This window comes from Acanthochromis polyacanthus, chromosome 10 (genome assembly GCF_021347895.1).
Source record: "Acanthochromis polyacanthus isolate Apoly-LR-REF ecotype Palm Island chromosome 10, KAUST_Apoly_ChrSc, whole genome shotgun sequence".
Lineage (NCBI taxonomy): Eukaryota > Metazoa > Chordata > Actinopteri > Pomacentridae > Acanthochromis > Acanthochromis polyacanthus.
Window position 1 is genome coordinate 23,970,285 of NC_067122.1, and position 18,674 is coordinate 23,988,958.

The window sequence follows — 18,674 nt, forward strand, 5'->3', positions numbered from 1 at the left end:
TTTAATCCCTGACTCAAGTAACTGTTTGGGGCACTCTGACCTGTTTTTCATCACACTAACACGATGCACCCAACCTGCTAATGTGTGATAAATGACAAAGAGCCAGAAGCAAAGTCTGCCCTTGCACCAACTTTGTGTTGCTTCAAGGGCGAGCTTATGAAATATCAGCCGTAAGGAAAACCGGGCTTCTGATGTTTGCTGACTGAATCAGTCTGATCGCTTGCAGGCCTGTCACCTCATCACCAACACCGGCCTCGTTAAACTCAACGCAGACTGCACTGCTCCGAGTCCAAACTGGGCAGAATACAGTGTTAAGAGCCACACAGTGGAGCTGGAGAGACGAGGCTCACGCAGCACAAAGGGGGAGCGAGCGTAACTCAGCTGCTGACATGGTTTCTGAGGCAGAAAACGTCATTACGGCCTGGCATCTGTCACTTCTGATCTCGGTTTCTTTGTAGTGTCATCTGTGGGAACAGACTGACCGTTTGCTGCCACCATGTGACAACTCAAACTCCTTGCAGAGGTCAATAAGGGCTGTTGAGGGGAAGCTCATGCCATTACGAACACTTCATTATTTTCACTAGGCCTGGGAGAAATCAGGTTTAGCATGTTTGGATGTTTTTGTATGTGGAATATAAATGATTTATCACATTATTTTCATGTTCTGCTTAATTTTTTTATGCAAGAAGAAGCGTGAATTGGCCGATGAATGTCAATAGTTTTTATTGAAGCATTTTGTTATTGCTCATCGGGGTTGTTACTCTATTCCTGGAAAGTGCTTTTGGGATAAATTAAAGAATAAATCTGACAGACAGAGCCACACAAAGACCACACTCATAGTCTCAGCACACATTTTAGTTCAGTGTGGCTTGTACAACAGATGGTGATGATGGTGTCTTGTGTGAGTTTGTTCATCAGGCGCAGATGAAAGTCCATCCAAGGTTTAATCATGGAGTCTTTGCAAAGAAAATGATGTATTTTAAATTACCAATAAACCAACCTCACACATCCACTGTAGACAGCTTTAAATATATACATGAAGCATGTTGGACACCTAAACAGGACAACTTTTGATTTTAGAAGAAGCATCAGACCAGTATTCTTCACAGAGGATATCAATAGTGACACACTGTGCAAGAATAAAAAATACAATCTGCTATAGTTTGGTTAAACAAAAATAATTAAAGCCTGTGCAAAGTTACAATTTCTGAAGTTTATTTAAGCAATTCAGCACTCAAACCTGCATCATACTGATATCTACATTCTCATATCACCAAACATTTCTTCAATACAAAACATTTATTTAAATACAGTTGGGTGTTGCAATAATTTTCTAACTCAAAATTCCACAATGTCACCGAACTACAACACACAAACACATTAAATCTCAAAGGAGGAACACTTAAATGAGACAACTTGGAGGACAAGACGTGAAGATTTTGTTCCAAAATACAGCGTGGGAGTTTATATTCATGTCAAGACTCATCTCTAAATTTAGGCAGATAACGACAGAAATTTGAGGAAGAAAAATCAGTAGAGTGGATATTAGGTATTTTAGAATCAAAATTCTTCAGACATGCACAGTGTACATCATACAAACTGTGCGTGGACACACACGCATCAGTCAAAACCAAAGATGCTTTACGACATGACAAAGTGCTACTGTGATGGGGGACTTGCAGCGCTTCGCCGAGTGGCAGCTTAAGACAAAGCCTCTTAAAAATAGGGGCTGTCCTCTGTCAACAAAAGTAACATTTTCAGAGAACAAAAGAGTCAAAAAGCAGGCCTGCTGATGCTTGTAAGAAAACACACCCAACAGCCTCCACTCCCCCATGCCAGGGAAAATACAGTAGTTTCATGCTTTAACCTTGGGTTAAAGCCCGAGCGCAAACCAGGCAGGGTTTGGAGATGATGCTGTGCTAAGTGTTGAAGCCCGTGGTGGTGGTGGAGGAGCTGCCTGCGTCAGTCCATCTCTGCCGGTCGTATGAGCTGATAAGGACATGCCTTAATCATGTTTGCCCTTGCCTTTAGGCGCGCCTTCGTTCCAGGCCACATAAACAAACAAAGCTAATACCACATGCACAGCGAGCACTGCGACTATGGCTGCATAGAAGTAGCTGTCGGAGCTTGACATCTTCATGGAACCTGCGAAAAGGAGGTGGAGGGTTAATGGTGGAGACAAGCAGCCACATTACAGTGTCAAGAGTGCAAGGGGTTAGGTCATCTTTTATGTGACGCTAAATTTATGATGCCTGCAGTTTTCATTGGGACAAAGGTGGTGCGGTATGACCAGCAGTCCAGCCAGCTGGGATTGGAACTGGGAACTTCCTGCTGTTGTTATTTGCACTCACTTGTATACACTCTAAACATCCAGCTATTGGGTTGTCCCAGAATAAAAACTTGCTTAGTGCCTTTTAGGAAAATAAAGAGCAATATTTATTATTTAATACTTCTGATTCTGTTAGATCATTGTAGGGCTGGACCCAAATATCCGAATATTCGGTACCGATGGTGGTGTCCAGATATTAATTTAGAGATCTGAACATTCACCCCCCACCCCGTCGGACCACGTCGTGTGAATGGTATTCGTCTCGTGAATTCGCCCAACATGTCCTCCCGTTGGATGTTACTATACAAACCGATCCTAATAGTCACCTCCCCGCTGCCGCCGACAGTACCCCCCACCCCGCTGGACATTATGAAATGGACCGAATATTCGGATATTCATCATTAATTGGGCCCGAATATCTGGAGCCCAGAAACTGGTATTCTGGCCAGCCCTTGATCATTGTTTGCAATATTTTTCAATGAGTTTTGTATATACAGTTTTTAGCTCCGCAATTCCCTGGATTTAGACAGACCTTCTCATCTAGACCCTGTATGAACAGTTTCTCAACTGAATATCAGCTAAATAAGGGCATTCACTTGCACTTTGGGAGCTAATGTTAATAATTAAATTGACTGTTCAACCATCAAAAGACACAGTTGCATGTCAAAATCTATTGTTTTCCATAATGTTCTGCCACCATTAGATTTGCCTTAGCATAATTGTTGCAGCCTGACCAATAAACTAGCTAGTATCAGCACATATCAGTTTTTCATGGTGGTACTAGCACAAGCACGGTGCAAAACGATTTTCAAGTATTTTTTAAGCACTTTGTGCTTCTTGAGGAAACTAAACAAAGAGGAACTCATAGAAAATGAGTCAAGGAAAAGCTGGAAATGGCATGAACAGAGCAGGAATTAAACAGTGGACATCTTGGTTTATGGTCAGCACCTTTTTTTAAATCCCTAGGCCAACATCATATCCCTTGTCAGCCAAGGACACAATAGAAAGCACACAATGTATCATTTCGGCATCAACACTGCAATTTGTCCATGAGAAATAGTTGTGCCCCAGAGACTGTAACGTTAAGCAAAGCAAATCATCTCTAATGCATTGTGTTACAACTCTTTTGGAGTTTGGTGCAAAAAGAGAACTTGCCCAGTTCTCATGTTCATGATTAATCTACAAGAGAGGTCTGCCAGATAGAAGTTTAAGGGTATTTTGGAAGTCTTTTTAAACCTTATTTACAAGACAAGCGTTTACTGACATGCAGGCTGAAATATGCACATCAGAATCACCATTTAAATGAGCACCACAAAGGTCTGAATGACATGTTCAAAGCCAGATCTAAATGTTAACTATTTTAGATGCCTTTGCCACTTTGACACCATTACAGAAAGGTTCTAAATAGCTGTTTTTTTAATTGTCTTTACTGCACTCTCATGCAAAATCACCCTGACCTTTTCTAGAATGATTCTTCATTCTTTCCAAACAGAGTTATATATGTAAGTGCTCAAAATCAAATCCCTTACACATACATAGTGCATCTTTGGAGATATTTATTGGACCAGAGTTTTCTTTCAATATTTCATATTAAACATAATTTACTGCACATACTGAATTGTTATAAAACCATTTCACTGTATTTTAGAAGTCCTATGATAGCAGGCAATCAAGCCTGCTCCCAGTAGTTCAGTTCACCCACTTACAAACTGTGCAATAAAAAATGTAAATAATGTAAATAATGATGCTGTGCAATTTTATAAAAAAATTGCTGTAAATACTGCTTTCTTTTCTTCTTCTGAAGAAAATATTTTTATTTATATATATGCACTGTGTGCATTGTGTGCTGCCCTCTTTTTCGATTCAAATGTTCTATTTGCTACTGTACACTGTAAATTTCCCCGCTGTGGGATTAATAAAGGTTTAATCTATAACAGCAACTGATTCCATTATGCAAACTGTGTGGTGATACTGGGAGGCTGCAAATACAAACCTATAGTGTATGTCTTCAATTTATTTATTTTTTTACACTTTGCAATTTATATATCAGTATCTGCCTAAGTTTAGGTCATTTCTGAATATTGTGCACAGGTTTTATCTTGGACTAAACTTAGATTTTAAACTAGGTGCAGTGTGTCTAAGTGTCCTCCTTTCACCTAACCTAGTGAATGCAGAAGGGCTGCAAACTCAAAAAAGAAAAACTTACCCTCAAAGATGTAAGCCTTTGATGCAAAATACAGTCCAATGGGCAGCGTGACCATGAGGATGGTGAAGAACAACAGCGTCTTGAGGGCTGACACCAGGGAGCTTTCATTTCTGCAGAGAGGCACAAGTTCATGAGGTTACAACCAAACAGCGACGCTTCTGTTACAGAGCAACGCGACCCTAACATGCTGACTACTGATGTGGCGATGTCCCTTGGCAATGGTTAATGCTGTTTTCCAGGAGTGTGCCACATTAAAGACAACTCTTTCATGTACTTCGGCACATGTTCAGCATCCATCGGCGCACCGGGTTTTCGTTCTCAGGCGTCACAGAGCGGGGAAGCTAAGCGGCTAATGTTAGCTAGCTGCACATTAAAACATCGTTTTCTCACCCTCTAAAATACGGAGGAGGTCCAGCTGAGGCGTCCGAGGCTGTTTTGATGGGTCCGTCCATTACTGGGTCGACGGGAGGAAAGATATCAACGAAAATAGGAAGAACAGGCAATTTATATAAGCCTTTATCCACTGTACGTGTTGTTGTTGCTGCTGAAATCTCTTCTTCCGGGAAAGTCACGGGACCGTCATATGACGTGATTAGAAGCCAGAAACTCTCGCGAGATCTAGATTTATGACAGCTGTCGCTCCAGTTCATAAAGAATTGGCTCATATCCCGCAGAAATATAAAATCTTTAGATGAGTTCTGACATATTGTCAGTGGCCTGAAGTATTGTACCATCATCAAAATTAAAGAAATGAGTTTTGAAATATTTTTTTTTATTTCCGGATGCTCTGTAGCCAAAGGATTTCCTGTAATCATTTTTGAAAATAGCTGAGAGCAGCATACTTGAGAAAGACGCTCACTAAAATGATGTAAAATAAAAATAAATAGAGAAATCCTAAATACAAATCAAGTAAAAGAGCATTGCATTTTGTAAGTAAAGTTCAGCAAATATACTTGAAATATGTAAATTAAATTGTTTTTCTTGCAACATTAAGTGGACAGGACTTTCTTGAGAATGGGACTGTGTCTCAATGAGATTACCTATATAAATAAAGGTCAAATTAAAAAAAAAGTGTTGTGTTTTGTAGCTCTGTTGTACTAAAATAACTTTGAAATGACATCAGTTAGAAGCCTTAAATTTATGTTGATGCCTGACATGGAAACCAAAATAAATTCCTTATTCTAACACAAATATTATGTTATAACAATATTCACAATACTATTAAGTTATTACCATGAAACTTTTCACTTAGCAAGATAAATAGTAGCCCTGCGACAGACTGGTGACCTGTCCAGGGTGTCCCCTGCCTTCGTCGGAGTCAGCTGGGATAGGCTCCAGCACCCCCTGCGACCCTAGTGAGGATAAAGCGGTGTATAGAGGATGGATGAATGGAAGATAAATAGTAACATTTTTATAGCAAGAAATCTTTGCATGTTGTAATAACATTAACATATCTTGCAATAATGTGAAGAAAACATGTTGTTATAACAATAACCTTGATATATTTGTTTTATGTCAAATATTTTTGATAATAGGTGGACAGTCGAAAGCTTTCTTACAAAAGAATGGAAACATTATCACAGCTTTAAATATGATTGATTTTTATTTTTGTTATAGTTCCACCTTTACTGGATATATGTAACAACAAAAATGTACAATTATGAATTAGACTACACATTATAAGAGCCAAACAACTGAAGACATAAAGATCAAATACAAATGCAGCACAATCATTTTAGATGCCCTCCACACCTCCCCAGAGCTTTTCATTCCTGACTGATCAGACCTCTGCTCACGTCATGGGATGGATGGAGGAGAGGGGAAGGATGTTAAAGACTTGCAGGCGTTTACATCATCGAGAGGGCCGAATCATGATAGAGTCAATCATGTGAGGATTAAAAAAAAATGTGTGCTGAAAATATAGCACCATATGCATTTAGTATGGGCTTCACCAAATGCAGTCTTTGACTTCTGTGTGGCATTTGTATTTGTTTGGTTTTGCAGGAACTTTTTCAAATGCTATTGCTTAAAAAAAAAGGATACTAGTCAAATTTATGGCTCAGATGTTGAAATTTGCAATGCAAGAAGTTATGTTCCCAAATTCTTCTGGTATGATAAAAGCTCAAATGATTTCAATTTATTTATTTATTGACTTGAATCAGAAACCAAATACTATAATAATATCAGTGCACTCATAGTTCTAACATCAACTGTTCAATATCGATATGTATGATCTTCTAATACAATATTTCTCTCAGCATTTCTATTCATGAAAGTCTGTATATTTTGGTTAATTTTTATTTTTCATTCCTTAAATGTTTGCACTAGCTTTGCTGTTGTAACACTGCATATGTCCCCACTGTGGGATTAACAAAGGCTTGTCTTATCTTATCTTATCTTATCTTATCTTATCTTATCTTATCTTGTTAAATCCTTTCTGGTCTTAATTAGCTGTTAAAAATTTAATTTGCAGGAAAGCACAATCGTGCACTAATACGCTGACGACACTGTCTTTTCTTTAATTATTCCAAGGTCATTTATTGCTTTATTAGATAAGCTGCCTTTGGTGGAAAAAAGAACACAATGTGAGCCTCTTCAGTGACTATAGGTGCTCCGTCCACATGGACCGTTCGTGCACACCACATTCCTGAATAATGTAACACTGTGGAATATTCCTTCTTTAACTGCGATGTAACAGAGAGCCATTAAGTCCATTTCGTGCCTCGCCCATACATTTAGTGTCGGTGCACTGGCTGCATTTCTGGTGAAAGTCTCCCTGGCTGAGTCTCCTGGAGTGGCACTTTCTGCTCCAGTTGGCTTCCTTCTCACTGGGCTCCACGCTCAGCAGGTTCCCCGAGCCATATTTAATTTGAAAGGACTCTCAGAAGGGACCAGCCAGAACTGCTAAGAACAATCCAGTGATGTGTGGTCAAAATAATCATTTTGCTCTCTGTTGCAATTTCACTCCCAAGTAGTTTTTGCAGAAAAAGAAAAAAAGCTTGAGACTTCACAGACACGGAGGATAGTCGTAGTGAATCACATTATTTTTTTAAACCTTTTAATGGATGAAGCAACAGGGTTTTTTTTTTGTTTTTTTAAAAAAAAAGGATTTTCTGTATTTTTTTGTTTTGCTAAATGTGGTACTTTGGAGACAGAAGGGAGGCACCAGGGGAGGCAGAGGTTTACCGGTTGCCATCATGTGTGTTTATATGTAGACCTGTCAAGTACTTCACTCCTCATTCATCAGACCCTGTTGTGTGAGGAAAGAGTTGACCTATAAGTGAAGGATGTAGGAGGAACTGGCATGTTGATGAGCAGCAAAGGAGACTGTGCTCCCAGTTAGTGAGTTCTATTGTTCTCCACATTATAGATAACATTTTAAAATATAGCTGTTTGGTCATTATTCACCCCCATTATATCTTTAGTTCAATCTATCCGAGCATATTTGGCTGATTATGGATGACTAATGTTCTGTTCATTGTACAAGGACTCACACAGCATATGTTTTGTTCTCATTGTAATAAAACCTGTCAGTCAGCAGTGATCATCCTCAGTGTTCAGCTGTGCAATAAAACTGTCAGTTGGATTCATTCATCTCATGTGCTCTTTGTTTCAAACAGTGTTTATCTTCACCTTGAATCTGGAGCCAACCTGTCATCAATCCTCAACACCACATTCAGAAATACATCATTTCTTCTATTATATTTATGTCACATTCTTCAGCTAAAAACATTTTTTGTCACCACAAACACTATAATCGTATCAGAAAATTAGTTTTTTTCTTGTAAATATATGCAATCAGATACACTTTTTTTTCCATTTAAAAGTGTTAGTGTCAGTTTTATTTTAAAAGTGTGTTAAATAATGTTTTATCCCTCTTAAAAGAGACATTTAATGGTGTAATAAGTACTGGGATCATTTACTCAAGTAGAAACTGTAATAATAATATTAAAGTAAAGTTAAAAAAAACGCATTTTAAAGGTTGAATTGCTGTTTTTAAATATTAAATTGCATTTATTGCAATAATTCACAATTTAATATAATCACAGAAATGCCATTGTGGTTACATGTAATTGCAATTTATGTGTTTTTCTCTGTTCGGTTATAATTGAGTTACTTATCTGCAAAATACACTTCAAAGCAAGTACTTTTGCGGAAAATGACAAACAGTGAATGTGAAATAGTTTTGTTTATGATTAGTATTCATCTGTGCAGTTTAGTCCTTGTAGTTCCCAACCTAAGGACTGAGTCCCTACTAAAGGACTAGAGGATAAATCCGTTGGGCCATGAGATGATTTACGAGACACAAAATTAGGGAAGAAAATGTCTTAGATTTTTATCTAATTTAATTTTTTGCCCTTTAGGCTTTGATGTGAAGTCCCTCTTTCGTGTGACTGGAAACAGATCAGACGTCAGAAACATACTAGACGCCCAACGAGACGCCCATGAGATGTCACAGGACAATCATTAGACTGAGGAATAATTATAAAATAAACAATGGCCTCTCTTTATAAACAGGACATCCTTAATTATTTCATACCAAAATTGCATCCTCCCAATATACTGGAATTTTATTTTCTCTGGAAACAGACGCAGAGCTAAGAATTAATAAGACGGGTTATTGCTGCGAGCTTTGGGAATAGACCACAAACCACAGAAGACAGAGACAGTGCAGTCACTAGATGTACATATTCTCCTTGTTATGATGGGATTAATGATTCGAATAAACCAACCAGTTCTAAAATAGGAGCTTTTGCAAACGTTGAGTTCTCAATGGAATTACAGTGCGTAGATTCGGTCAAGAGGCTCTGTCCTTGGAAGTTCAGTACAAAGTTGTCCTTCCTCGTGGATCCTGATCTTCGACCTTGTATTAGCTTTTCTCATGGCTTCGCTGTGTCTGGACTTCTCAGTCTTTTGCACTGTATATGTCACCGATACTCAGACGTGAGGCGTTCTGCAGTCCACACCTGTTGTTTTTGACCCAGCAACTGTCCTTCAGAAAACATTCAAAGAGTCCTAACAGGGAGCCGCTGCTGCAAATGAAGTTTCCATTTGAAACGAGAGCGAAGAATTAAAACGCTTCAAAAATAGTCCGTGCTATTCATAGCTTTATCATTCGCTGCATGTGCAACTCCTGCCAGGGGTGAAGACTCAGAGCAGCTTTCATTCATGTCAGCAAGTATTTTGCTCTTAGTAGAACACAGTGGTGGAAAGTAAGCAAGTACATTTACCAAATCTCTGAGGTACTCACATTTTACTTGAGTACTTCCCTTTTCAAATGCTTACTTCGCCAATATTGTACTCTTTGCTTCACAACAAATTAAGACTTTAAAAAATAAAAAGCATACATAACTAAAGATTCCCATTTTTTTGTTATGAAATTACCTATTTAAAAGGACAGTGCCTCCTATTATTTGTCTGTGAGGTTTCCTTCAAATAACTGTCTGAGGTGCAACATTTTCACAACAAATGCACAGATAGAAGAAACGTCCAAATACAAATTCAGTGTATTGAGAGAGCGGAGTTATATTTATGGGGCAGAACAATTTCCACCTGAGGGGATTTAATTCTTATGTACTTTATGAACTGCTGAACTGTGAAACTGCCAGTAAAGCACCTTAAATTGGTTCGACAGCACCCAGCTATAAATCTTTCCCCTGAAGACATCATTCCATCAGAAATACAGATTTATCGTCGGATTTTTCTGCAGAACAAGGCCTCTTGCTGAAGGTTCTTACAGTATATTTAGTGTATACATCCTGCAGGGCAGCTTGGAGTGGGGTATTTCTGTTGCGCTGAACTTCTCCCAAGTTCATCATCATTGAAACAGTAAAGATAATGTCAACAAACGGGGAGCATGAGAACATTTTTTCAAGTAGAAATAATTAAACATTAAGAGATTATTCTGCCCTCTGGTGTATATGATTCAGTCCATAAATAAAAGCAAATAACCGTCATCATCCCCCATTTCTTGTTCTCTTAGGACTCAAAACACCTAAAACCTCCCGGTAGTACTGTGACCTACAGCCCAACGGGACATGCAGGAGCACATTATATGCATGAGAACACAGGCAGCGCTAAACTCAATGCACAAATCCATTACGAGACTTGCTATTGTAGCAGCAGGCCCACAGTGAGACCCCACTGCTGTAAAATGCAATGATGTGCGAGGGCTGTAGAAATTCCGCTGTGCAGAGAAAGAGAGAGAGAGAGACAGAGGGAACGTCTATTTCATCCAGCGGGCGAAAACCCATCATGTCATGCTAGCGTTTGGTCGTATAATGCCTCATTGCTCATCTCTTTTGTGTTAACCGCATTTGTGGCAGAGTTCTGCTGCTGTGGGAATAATCTTTATCTCCCGCAGATGATTTGTGTGTGCGGGGGCCTCTCGTGCACACATGAAGGGGGGAAAAAATAAGCAAGTAAACACAAAACGGTGGTGGGAGGAGAGCGTCGTCACTGGAAGTAGGTTCAAGTTTGTTCCACTTGGTCAAGCTCTGGGAATAAATACTCAGTGACATAAAGCGTTGCACAGACCTCTCACAGATATTTACAGAAGAAGATGACAAGAATACCTGCAATGTATATGATATAAAATACGGTGTAAAATTATGGTGTGACTTGGTTTTCCATTTACTTGAGATGCATAGTAGCAGCCAAAGCAAAAATGATAGAGCTAGTGTTACAGAGAAACCACATGGCTGTAAAACTACCTATGAAGACCTTGTGAGTCGAGGCCAGACAGAACCACACACATACATGGAACTGGCAAAATAAAGGCATGAGTTATGATGGATCTTATAGCAGAAGGCTGCCTGCGTAGATCATACTGTCCTTGAACAATCCTGTAAGGAAACTGTCTTCACAGGATATTGCCCTTCATATTAAATCACAGGCAAAATGACAGACAGCAGCATGGACGGATCATTTGAGCCAGCCTTCCTTTGGATTCATCTGATCAGTACCATCAGCTATAGCCACACGCTCTTTTATCAATATGTTTGCAATGAAAAGTCAATGATTATTTTACAAAATGCTACATTTAAGAGTTTCTAAATCAGGAGTACCCAACCAGTCGATCGCGGTCTACTGGTCGACCGCAGGCTGATCCCAAGTCAACCCCCAGGGTTGTACAAAAAAACTTTGTGTGTGACTGTATATTTTGTTGCGCACCCTACCAGTCTCTGAAACACTTCCACATGAAAAAAAAAATTATTTTAAAAAAGGAGGGAAAAAAATTGGTCACGTTTAACCTACGGTAGCGCGTGACATGTATGACAGGAAGTTGACAGCTGGCAGCTAGCCATCAGAGCGGTCACCTACTCCTAAACGTGAACATGGCCGAAGGGAAATGAGCCAAGACCTACCATTTTCAACCTGAATGGGAGGAAGATTATTTTTTTGTTTGCTCTCATTCAAAGCCTATTTGTTTGAAATGCAATGCAACAGTGGCATTGGCAAAGAAAGCCAATCTGGAGCGGCATTTTAAAACAGTCCACGGGAGCTACGAGAGGGATTTCCTGACAAAAACGCCTTTGCATGCCACAAAAGTGCGAGATTTTAAAGCACAGCTTGCAGTACGGCAATCAGTGTTCACCAAACCGAAGACCCAGGGTAATATAAGGCCGCAACTATTGCTACCTATTGAGTCAGTCACGTCCTTGCTAAACACCAGAAGCCATTCGGTGATGGCGATATTGTGAAGGAAGCCTTTCTCGAGGCAGCAGATAGCTAGTTAGATGACTTTAAAAATAAAACTAAGATCGTGAAGGCCATTAAAGAAGTGCAACTCTCCCGCAATACCCCTACAAGGCGATGTGAGGGATTGGCTGTGGATGTGGAGGAGCAACTAAAGAAGGATATTGCGGCTTGCCAGTATTTTTACCTCCAATTTGACGAGTCGACTGATGTAGTGGATGTGGCTCAATTGCGTGTTTTCATTAGGGTTGCCACCTTTCAGAAACGAAAATAAAGGACGCCCACCACGGCTCCTCAGGGCCACAGTTCAGTAAAATTGAACAGACATTCACAGATTCAGACTTCCGGCATCAGTAACTCATTAGATATACATTGTTAAAACATAAACTATGCCTCTTTCCCATCGTTGTAAGGCAGACAATGTGCTACAAGCCCAGTTTTATCAAAAGTAGCTGTCTTTCAAGCTGCAGGAATCACACTGGGGTCAACTGGAGCCAGTTGAAGACTGCAGTGATTCTGGTGACAGTACAGTGTATCAGAGGGAGGTTATTGAATATTTGTGTCTCTCTTCGCTGTTGCAGCGGTTTTGCAATTTGCAGACCGTACCTGTTCCCTCCATAGACACCAAAATTATTTCTGCAACTTGAAAGACAGCTACTTTTGATAAAACCGGGCTTGTAGCACATCATCGGCCTTACAACGATGGGAAAGAGGTATCGTTTATGTTTTGACAACCTATATCTAATGAGTTATTGATGCTGGAAGTCTGAATCTGTGAATATCTTTCCAACTTTACCAAACTCGGGGCCACTACAACCCAAGGAGTGGTATATTTAATTTTGAAAAAAGCATTTAGTTATACTTAAAGCTTTAAGTGCTTTATTAACACAAAATTAAGAGTTTTGTATTGTTTTATGATCACAGGTTCTGTCTTAAAAGATGTGGCATCATTTTAAACAGTGAAACCATACTAATAAAATGTAATGGCCAAGCAGTGTGTAAGACTGGATTCTGCAAAAACAGAAACAACTGAATGCAGAATACTGTACAAAAAAATTCTCTACAGATATTTTTTCCCATCTAAATCTTTTCTTAACACAATGAATGTATTAACTTATTTATGTGTGTGTGTGCATGTATTTACTGACTTATTTATTTAGTACCGTTAACATATCAGAGTTCTGAGTGAGTTTTTCTTTAGATAGGCAAAGGCCATTTATTGATCAGATATAGGCTATTAAATAAATATTTTTTTAAAAAAGCATTTAAAATACTATTAAACAACTTAGGTATTTATTGAGTCACTAAAATACTGTAGAGTCTACGGCCACATTAGTCAGACTATAATCATCCTCTGGTAAATTCACAACCATGTACTGATGTCTCTTACCAAAGGGACTTCAGGAGATGATTATATGATGATAAACTGTGACCTGCTGGTTGGGCCCTCTCTGTTCTCATGTTTCTTACATGTTGGTCTCCTGATGCTGCCTTACTTCAGCTAGTCTATGAGCAACAGAAAACACAGTTTGCCCTGTACCTATTGCCAGGGGTTCCAGTCTTCCAGTCTGTGCTTTTGAAAACGTTTTTCCTTCTTTGGATGTGGTGGAGTTTTGGGTGTAGACATTTTTAAACACGAGGGAGCAGCAGCGTCTGTAACCAGGAAACCCATGACAGGACCAGGCGTGAACTAACCGTGACGTCACCCGTTGGTTTGTTGAAAATGACGCCCGGATTTTGCTACTTCCTGGTCGCCGTTTTGGATTTTTTGGAGCCAGTGACGTAAAAAGCGTCATCAAACAGGCTGGACTGGAGAGCAACTAGGGACAGGATTGGCTGAGGACTCTCTTATCCCGCCCACATTTTACCGCAGAGGCTTCTGTTGCTGTCCATCAAGTATAGCCACGCCCCCCTGGATCCGCCAACTTTAACGATTTATTTAAAATTCAGTATTGATTTATTTTAAGATCGGCCACCTGATCTCTCATTTTGACCATGAAAACTAACAGGAAAAAAAATCCTGAGCTGTAGAAAATCAGTCTATCAAATTGTATTTTTTCCAAAAATGAATTGGGGTCTATGGAGCAAAAGCTTTTTGGAGCCAACCCTAGCGGACGGCGTGATATTGCAAGTTTTTGACACTTCCGGGTGGGCTTCAATTTTGGAGCCAGATGCTACGTCCACTTTATATACAGTCTATGGACAGGACCGGCAAACAGAGAAGTGTATCTGCTGGACCTCGCATTGGGTCCTTGCTACATAGGTCTAAGGAAGATGAAACTGGCTGCCCTTAATATTTCCTGTGTTTTATTTTGCTTATTATGCAGTTTTGATGTGTGTGTGACAGACGTGTATGGGACATTTATGAAAATACGGAATAATTTGCGTACCGTATTGAATCAATACGGGACGCTACAATTAATTGTCAAATAAAGGACGATTCTGTATTTTAAGGGACGGGTGGCAACCCTAGTTTTCATCAGGATGGTTTTTGAAGATATAAACGCCAAGGAAGAGCTACTCACCATTTTGCCATTAAAAAGACACACCAGAGGTGAGGATATTTTTAATGATTTCATGGGCTTTGTTAACCAGACAAAACTGCCACTCCTCAAGCTGATCTCCATCACAACTAATGGGGCGCCTGCTATGATGGGCCACACCTGTGGGTTCATTGCACTGTGCAAAGAATGTGAATCTTTCCCGGATATCCTGAATTATCATTGTATAATTCACCAGCAAGCATTGTGTGGAAAGATTTTAAATATGAAAGAAGTGATGGCTATTGCAATGAAGATTTTGTGCTCAGTTCGAGCCAGGAGTCTGCAGAGAAGGCTTTTCCGTGCTCACTTGGAGGAGAATGATGCTGAGCACACAGACCTGCTGCTTCACATGGATGTTAGATGGTTAAGCAGAGGTACATTTTTGGCCAGATTTACGGAGCTGTTGCCTGAAATCAAGGACTTCCTGAAGCTTTCAAAACGTGGATTACCATACAAAGCTAGAGGTCCACCAGTGGCTTTAAGATTAATCTTTCCTCACTGATCTGACTGGCAAGCTCAATGAATTGAATTTCGAGCTTCAGGGTAAGGGTAAAGATGTAGTAAACATAATGAGTTCAGTGAACACGTTTAAAAGCAAGCTACAGCTGATGTCCAGCAGGCTGCAGCGTGGTAACCTGTGCAATTTCCCTCACATGCAAGCAGAAGTACAACGCCAAGGTAAAGGTGTGACACAGCTTGACAGTGCACATTATGAGGAGCGTGTTCAGAGCATCTCCTCAGAGTTTGAGAGATGTTTTACTGACTTTGCATCCATCGAGTCTGTAGCCAGCTATATGTGTAATCCATTTGGTGCAAGTATTGATGTTGGTGGCATTGCCGCCAAAGTCAAATCACTTTTCGACTTGGAAAGCTCCGCTCTTGAGGAGGAGATTCTGACATTGCAAAATGACATTGAGATCAAGGCCAGATCAACATCCACTCAACCTGGAGAGCATGTGGTGTTCTGGAAACTACTGGTGGAGGAGAAGTATCCCAATCTCAGAAGATGTGCCTTGAACTTGACAGCTCTTTTTGGATCAGCTTATTTGTGTGAGTGTGCTTTCTCGCACATGAAAATCATCAAGTCCAAGTACAGATCAGCAATGACTGATGACCACCTTGCAGCCTGCCTACGCCTTGCAACCAGCTCCTACACTCCTGACTACGAGAAGCTAGCTTCCTCCTCTCAGTGCCAGGTCTCCCACTAAGGTAGGAAGGGATTTCCTTTTTTCAAACTCAGAGATCTACCTGTTTTGTGTCTTGTTTATTTTTCTGTTTATTTCATATTAAGGTCAGTTATGGCTATTCCTCACCATGCAGATTGGCATGTGTGTGTGTGTGTGAGAGAGAGAGGAACAGCATGCAAACTGGCAACTGTGTGAGAGGAATTTGTGTGTGTGTGTCTGTATGAGAGAGGGAGGGTTTGTGATGTGATGTTGAGTGGTTTTGTGACAACAAGAAAAAATGTTGTTCGGTTCGTTACTGCAGGCTGGAAACGATGTGTGTGGGTTTGCGACGTTGACACTGGACTGGTAGATCTTGGGAGGTTGGCTACTTGAAAAGTAGATCTTGGGTCAATAAAGGTTGGGCACCCCTGTTCTAAATCATAGCCTGAATACCGATCTGCCTATGTCAGAGTGGACAAATTTACAGATGCAGTGAAGGAATAGTTTGACATTTGTTTCTTGTGGAGTGATTATATGATCATTAGCCCTTTCATATCTTTATGCTAACTATGTAGCATGTCAAAATAGTTTTTGGCTAAAAAAAAAGAGATGTAGTTGGTTATAAGATTGATAACTCTTTCGACAGAACTGTTTTACCTTGTTGTTGTTGCCTCCAAATTATTTGCTAAACTAAGCTAAGCATTTCGTGGTGATAGTTTGGATAATGAAGAGAAATTCAAATTCCATGCTAAGCTAAGCTACACATATCCTGGATATAGTTTGGATAATAAACAAAAATTCCAGTTCTAAGCTAAGCATTTCTTGGTTATGATTTGCATATTAAACCTACCAGTCAGTTTGCTTCTTATTTACCTCTCAACAAGAAGGCATACACCAGTGCATCTCAACAACTCAAAATTAAACAAAAAAGTTAAATATTTTCCATCAGTTACTTAAGAAAATAAAAATTAATTATACTCTACACTCACTACACGCGAAGTAGAATGTTTTAAGTATACCCGTTGGAGTAAAATCTTTAGATGAACTAGTATAAATGTGTATATACGTGTAGGAGATAGAAAGATGCAGGTGAAATGGAGCAGGCAAAAAAGAGAATGACGAGTGGAAGGTGAGACGAGAAGGAAGAAGGATGACCCAGCCATTAGTCTGTGACTCTTCGGTGTGGTGGAATCGACGCTGTCATTTTCCCTCGAGCCACTTTAGCCACTCATCTGAGGCTGACCTTGCACTGGCATGTGGACTGCTTCTTTCTTCCACATCACAGACATTGATTTGTAAGACAGGACCCAACAGCTGTGTGGCATTTTGCTGCTCTGCAACTTGACGGCATTTCTGGCACTCTAAGACAGCTTGAGTCGTTGCGTGCTGAGCTGAACTCCCTCACGGATTCAGATTCCTATTCTTGCATTTATGATCACCCACTAATGGTTTAATTTAGTCAGACATCAGGCTGAGCTGCAGCAGCAGAATACAAGAGCCAGACAGTGGCTCTGCAGGTAAATGTGAAATATGCTGAGAATAGTATATGCACAAATCCTGAGTTACACAATGGGAATGTGTAATCTCTTTAATATTCCAGTAACAGTGCATCATATCAAGAATGTGTCACATTGACATCTTGGAGCCTCCCTGTGAGGTGAACTGCTCATAGTTTGTTTGCTGGGTGGAAGTTGTGCTGGGAGGCTGTCAGAGCTCATCTCAGCCTGGGTGACATGTGCTCAGGCACACTTGCACTATCACGAAATTACATCTCTGGCTCCTGATGCGTATCATGTTGCCCGGGCATTTAATAAACAAGAAAGCTAGCTTTGTTTATCAGCTGTTCTTCCCCTTTTCTTCGATTCCCAAATCCTTCAGGGTTTGAAAGGGAGCCCCCCGGGAGCTTCAGACTTTTCTTACCAATGAACATATGAAGAGTTCATTTGCAAAAACAGATAACTCCGTTTTGATAAATTGTCAGAAAACCTTGTATTTTATTGTTTACGTGAGATAATATCAATCAAACTGAAGATTTGACTCAGTAGAAAAATGCATGACAAAATATAGAATAAATAAATTATTAGTGTTATTATTATTATTATCTAAAGTAAACAATAAAAAATGAGTTTTCTGAAAATTTATAAAACGGAGTTACCTGTTTTTGCAAATGAACTCTTCATATATATGTACGGTAAATGAAACAGTTAAAAGACAGTTTTGTGTGGACAGCTGCTGAAAAACTGTGTGAGAACTCAATTCTACGACAAACAAGGCACACATTTTTTCCGTTAACACACAAAGCGCATTGTGATCAGTCTTTTTCTTGAACTAAAACTGGAACAAAAGCTTCCACAATCTTCTCAGTGTGTTTTGTAAGGGCATCCTTGCTCAGGAGACAAGCCTAAGGGTGAAACAGCCTCATGGTGAATTAATAAGCCCTCATTCCCAGAGAAAATGAGCCTGAGACGTTGATATGCACTGAGGATGAAACATGGGAGTCAAACTTCACTATAGCTTTGACTGAAGCTAACATGTTTCCAAATTGGCAACTGCCCCAGTTTTAACACTCTCAGTCACTAAAATCCAACGAACAACATTAAGTCTTTGGTAATTGATCCAAGCATTGAATGAAAGAGCTTAAGTTTAAATCTATAATTCGATTAAGGATCGCATTGAAGGGTAACAACAAACCTTGGGGCTTTTCCATCATTACTGCTGCATTTAAGAGTGCA

The 18,674-nt window shown here is 39.8% G+C and overlaps 1 protein-coding gene across 1 annotated transcript; it reads right to left on the reverse strand.

Moving 5' to 3' along the window:
* Positions 1-1,193: 1,193 nt before the first annotated feature.
* vma21 (vacuolar ATPase assembly factor VMA21) lies at positions 1,194-5,113 on the reverse strand. The gene is made up of 3 exons (XM_022196143.2): positions 4,926-5,113; positions 4,536-4,645; positions 1,194-2,145 (listed from the first exon to the last, which is right to left on the reverse strand). Exons 1-3 carry the CDS (start codon positions 4,985-4,987, stop codon positions 2,006-2,008), a joined length of 312 nt encoding a protein of 103 aa, XP_022051835.1. The 5' UTR covers positions 4,988-5,113; the 3' UTR covers positions 1,194-2,005.
* Between the last annotated feature and the right edge of the window lie 13,561 nt (positions 5,114-18,674).